Source organism: Etheostoma spectabile, chromosome 20 (genome assembly GCF_008692095.1).
Source record: "Etheostoma spectabile isolate EspeVRDwgs_2016 chromosome 20, UIUC_Espe_1.0, whole genome shotgun sequence".
Classification (NCBI taxonomy): Eukaryota; Metazoa; Chordata; class Actinopteri; order Perciformes; family Percidae; genus Etheostoma; species Etheostoma spectabile.
In genome coordinates, this window is record NC_045752.1 from 11,005,845 (window position 1) to 11,011,844 (window position 6,000).

General features: G+C 42.9%; 1 protein-coding gene across 8 annotated transcripts in view; it reads left to right on the forward strand.

Annotated features, from left to right (window-relative positions):
• The window catches only part of esrrb (estrogen-related receptor beta), a 46,144-nt gene that overhangs the window by 23,046 nt on the left and 17,098 nt on the right, over positions 1-6,000 (forward strand). For 7 of the 8 annotated variants that reach the window (XM_032500502.1, XM_032500503.1, XM_032500499.1 and 4 more), the window contains one exon: positions 105-230. In XM_032500502.1, the coding sequence (XP_032356393.1) occupies positions 105-230 (126 nt within the window). The remainder of the gene's footprint in view (positions 1-104; positions 231-6,000) is intronic. The other variant, XM_032500497.1, reaches the window with a different exon arrangement.

A 6,000-nucleotide genomic window follows, 5' to 3' on the forward strand; every position in this document is an offset into this window, starting at 1 on the left:
TTATGTGAATATTTCCAAAAACGTTTAGTTTTAAATTATAATTAATTGTGCCTTAATCCACTCTGGTTTTGGTAGTGATAACCTTGTCTTCTTCTTCTCCTCAGGTAACATAGAATACAGCTGTCCTGCCACAAATGAGTGTGAGATCACAAAACGGAGACGCAAATCATGTCAGGCTTGTCGCTTCATGAAATGCCTCAAAGTGGGGATGCTCAAAGAAGGTAAGAAGAGTAAGAGCATTTTTGTTATTCTTACACCCACTGATACATATACTCTACATATTTTAGTTTACAACATACAAATAACAGTTATGCAAATAAAGAAACCTCCATTGATCTGATAGGGGAGCAGCTACTGGGAAATTACAACATCACACACACCAGTTCTCATGATAGTTGTTACGTTAAGTCCCAGACTGCTTCAGCAATGAGTCCCACAGTATTTTTCATACACCAGTCCAGAGCGAGAAAAGCATACAACAGGCTGGCCTAGACAACAGTTCCCAGCCCCCCTGTCCTCCCCCTACCTACACAGCAGTAAATAATGTGCAGTTGAGCTGGGGACAGAAATATGCTGAATAGGTTGATCCTGCCATCTGAGTAATAGAAATGTAACAGTATTCTGCCTGGAAAGGCTCAAGTCGTGTCCCTGAGCACACACTGGTCACAGTCTCAGCTCTCCCCGGCATATTGATCCACTAAATGTTTTCCGAACATCTCAACTCTCTTCCGGTGGATGTTTTTTTTAAAGTCACGCCAGCAGGGAATTCAGTGACAATTAAACATGCTTCCGATGGATTTGTCTGGCTGGGTTTCCCCCCTCCCCATCACCCCGACAGGGCCCCCTGAGACCCCACGGCTTGGCTGCTCTTCCACAGGAGGCACCTATCCTTCTCCTTTACCCCATTGCATTAGTGGATGCATTCTCACCTGCCTCTCTTTTTTTCCCTCTGTCTCGTTCTCACTTATTGGTTGCTCCAAAAGGGCCAGACAAATGAATAATGAAAGATATGTGGCTTGGGGGTGAAGTGGCGGTGTTATATTTTTTTCAAGCCTCCTCTGGGAGCATCTCAGAGACTCTGTAAGGAAACGTGTTTTCCTAAAGTGGTGATGAGTGTGGGTCAGGTAGCACTTATGTTGTGCCAAGTATGATTGTCCCTCATGTTTATACAGTAAGATAGATAGACAGATAGCTGCTCTGATAAATTCATTTCTGTATAAACTTACACTTTAAAGTTCTCTGTCAAACTCAGTGTGCAGTGTACGTATATATCCCATTATTATCCCTCCCATTATTCATAGGAGAGCGGGATTTATAGATGCATATATATCCGGTTGCCAGCTAAGGCCAGAGTCATAGCCCATATGGATCTCTACACAGTAACAGAATCGCTTGGACTGCATGCAGCCAGATAAAGCCGCAGTGCCAGAAAGACAGAGTAATCGCATTACTATCTGGTGAAATATTTATGCCAATATATCATCTTTGAGAATAAGAGACTACAAAAATATGTAGCCGTGGCTATAAATGAATGACCAGTGTCAGGTCAGAGTAAAAAGAATGTAAAACTCAAATATGCAGACTTTGGCTAAGCCCAAGGTTCTAATGCTGCACACTTCTGTGTATTCAGCACATTCCCAGAATAAGAATGACCCTCCTCTTTTACACAGCGGCTGTCATCACCACACGGCAACTATTATCACAGGCTGATTGAAGTCTTGTGCAGATGTTGTCATACTGTAGATCCCTCTAAAATAGCCGATTTCTGTCAAAATCAAAATGTATTATTATTAAAATAACGTATGCGTTATGATTAACGCAGAGTGGTTTGAAGTGCATTTTTTTGTGTAAGCTCTGCCTTGAGGCCTGGTACTTTAAAGTCTCACCAAGAAGAAGTGGAAAGAGAGACACATGGTCTCTGTCCACTGTAAGCTCTATGAAGCCATCGGCTCAACGCCATGCTCGGGCCCAGAGTTTGGAGATGGCCACTGCTCATGTGACTGAGGTTGTCACTTACTTTCATTACTGCAGAAAGGTCACATTGTGTCTCAATGGAAAATCACCTAATTATAACTTTACAGCTCCAACAAAGTACAGTGCTGCCCCCCAATGAAACATAAGTTTAAATATTTCACTGTCTCTGAAAGAATAATGATATTAAACGTCTTCTGAGAAAAGTAAGTTTAGATATCTCTGTTTTATTTTTTTGATTCTCTCAGTTTATAAAATTTATACAATAGTAGTTTCTATTGTGTGTGTGTCGGGTGTGTGTGGGGGGGGGGGGGGGGGGGGGGGGGGATGGCCTTTGGATCTGCAGTCTGATTACAGGAGACCTACCTAAACCTGTATTGAGTCGCTGTATGTTCCCTTTACTGTATAAAGGAGGAAGTGATCGATAAAAGAATCAAATGTCAGGGGCAACAGGTTTTTCCTCTGATCAATGGAAACGGATCAGAGCTTAGAGCAAGAGCGAAGACAAGATACTGTTGAGAGATTACATTGACATCATTTAGTGGCAGTGACTTCCTTTCTCCATCACTCACTAATACACAGATCCCTCAACATACATGAACACACACTAACACACAGTACTGAAAAATGTCTGTAAAGTGACATGTGAGATATATATATATATATATATTATATATATAGATATAGATAGATAGATCGTAGAATAGATAGATAGATAGATAGATAGATAGATATAGATTTATTTTTATTTTTATCTGTAGCACCAAACAAAGACTATGGCTTTTTGTTCCATTGTCATCACTGTATAACAGTGCTGTTTGTAAAGGTAGAAGGTGTCTTATTGTGAGAGGACAGTGTGACTGTCATGAACAATACCTGACCCAAGGAGTAAAGTATGTTTGTGCTGATATACAATACACCTCTCATTGTTCAGCAGACTGGGATTCAAAGACAACCACTTCCCACAATAGCACCATCATAGCCACGTACGCTACATACCCAATATACACACAATCTACACTACACTCAAAATGTATAGTGCCTGAAATACTAGACATAAATGTCCACATGTGCTGCAGGCCGTCTATACCAGTAAGACAAATACAGTCTGCATCCGAGATGCAATAATGGCAATACTAAAGTAAGTTATAAAGAAGCTTTTTCTGAGGCAAAGCTTACTTAAAATGTTTTTTTCCAATACTGTAATTTAGAGCACTCTAAAGTGTAGTTTAAGTAGCATTTAGTCTTTTCAATTAGCAGCACAAGCAGGGACGTTGGCTCACTGGGGATATTGTAGCTAACCTGTAAATGGACGAGGGTGTCAATATGCAGCCCATGGGTTCAGCAGAGCGGGAGGATGGCAATGCGTGACAATCTTTCCGCTACCCTCGCTCATCGCCACTTGTGATTAAAAATGCTGCAACACACTTACAAGCATGCAATGCTGGCAACAGGGGCCCTTTGAAATAGTGCTGACGACAGTGGGGCGGCTTCCTTGAAAGGCAAGGTTCATCATGCCTTGCCATGTGGCCTTCTGATTTTCCCAGCTAAAATAGGGTCCGCCTAAGCCCCCCTTGGCATTGCCAACCATCCCAGACATCCTGACACTTTCCCCAGGGAGAGACAGCCAGAACAGGTGAGGGACTCAAAATAAGGGCCCCTACCACGACCGTCCACACAAAGTGAGTGAAGACAGGCCCTTTTGTAGGAGTGTACTCGGGAAGGGATTATTATTGTTTTTGGAGAGAAAGAAGAGCTCTAGGTCAGCTGGCCTCAGCCCCCACCCCGTGATCTGTGCTAATCCGTGCACAAATGCCAGCCGCTTTGGCCAAAAGCCCTCTCCCCCTGCACCCTGCTTTGAAGAGATGATACCCGAGCTCACCCGCTGCTACCCTCACTGCACTGTGTAGTGGGCCATAAATCAGTGAGATGACTTTGGATGAGGTAGTGCTCAACTCTCTTCACACATTTGTAACACTCCTACTGTTTACTTAGGAGGGAGTACAACAGAGTCAGAAGCTTCGGGATCCACCGAAAGGATATGAACCTCACGAAGGCCCCTATAAAGTGCCAACCATGGTGCACGACAGCATAAGTGAATGAATCTGTCTAGCTGCTCTTAATCACTCTCTCTTCCTCTCTGTCTGTATCTGGCCCTGTTGGACAGTAAAATGAGACAGGTTAGTGCCAATTTTTTCCTGTCAGCATCTGTTAATTATGGCCAGGACTGTTTTAATTAAAAGAGGCACCCATCTACCTTCATCACTGGCTTTACACTGGCTGACACAGGCACATGACTCAACCAGCAGAGAGGATCATGGAGAACAGAACTGCCAACTTGCGAGAGCTGGAAGGAACTGTGGAAAGTGGTGACATCACATTTGACAATGAAAGGAATTTACCATCCCTCCTTTAGGAACGGGACCATCTTAACTAAATCTGAAACTTTTAAACCACTTAAACGCGAGCAGCGGAGGTTGTTTTAAGACTATTCTTGAGAAGACTTTGCAGAAATAAATCTTCCTTTGTATGTTACACATTCAAATAAAATTGTACTGCGTATATTGTGTGCGTGTAAACCACAGGTAGTTGCCATCAGTTGATTCCCTGGTGCTTGCTGGGAAGGATGAAGCTCTGTTGGGAATTGGGGGTAATTAGGTTAGTGGGTTGTCAGTGTCAGGAAATTGAAAGACAATTCGAATCAGATTTGTATTTCTAGGGAATCAAATAATTTATATAAGTAGAATAAATCTCTATTCTACAGTTACATTATATTACGGCTTACTGGACCCCCTCATGCCTTGAGTGTGAGAGAGAGGTAGCTATGGCCACGTAAGATAATTGGTGAAAATCAAGAAGATATTTTGCATAAATCCACCGTTAAATTCCTTTTTGTTAAATGAAGGCCACCTTCTATCTTACATCATCTGATTTTCCCTCCGCCCTCCCCCCGTTCAAATCACTGTGCATGGGTCACATCCAAACTCATCCCCTCCAAGAGCACTTGCTGATGGGCAAATTGTATTAGGCTCATTTGCAGTGGCCACACAATGCCCAGGTTTGACACCGTCCTCCTTGTTATAAAGTGATGAAATCATCAAGGAAGTGCTCTGGCTGCGGGTGTTGTTCGCTCAAAGGACGCAGGCGGCTGACAAATTAACTTCTCCTCCACCGCAAGCCTTTCATAGAGCCTTTTCTCATCCACCCTTTAGTATTAAATTTGTTTGGGGGGGGTTACATTATACATACAACATGAATTGAAGGGATTCTCCCTCTTGACAAGATTAAGATATCAGGGATGTTTAGGCTGTACGGTAGCAGTGACACGCTGGTCCAAATATGGGGATGCAGGATGTAAGTGTTTGCATACACTTGCATTAAATAACCAAATACCTGCCCGGTGATATCAAATAAATAGAACAGCCTAGATGAAATATTTTAACTATGTTGAAAATTAATAGAATAGAAAAGACATCCAAATGGAAACATTCTTATCAAATAATGAGATAATAAATAACTTATGTTATGATGAGGCCGTCTTGACATTTACAGTATCAGTGTGGAACCTGGCCCCCTAGGTGTGGCTGGGGGTGATAAGGCCTCAGTGCTACTCCAGGGGAAGAGGGGTGAAATAAGGGTCTTTTATTGGAAAGCAATACCTAGTTATCTATCCGCATGTATGACAGCGGATGTTTTGTAGTGTGTGTGGGATTATGTCTTTGCTTGTGGGCTGGTTAAGTTTCTTTTTCTGGATACCGAAGAGCGCACACCTGAGCTCACACACCCATACAAGCAAAGAGGCATGTAGCTGGCAGCTAATTAGTATGCAGTCTGCCTCACCCCAAAAGCTAAATAATTAGAGGGCCAGTCTGTGAGATCATTGACCCTGCGTTAAATATTCATATGTTTAGACCTGCTCTGGGCTCAGCTGTGTCACAGTAGACCAGCCAGGCATGGACCACATATGGGAAGGCAGCCGTGCCTCTGACACATTCTCACACACACATTCTCTCTCTCACACACACACAC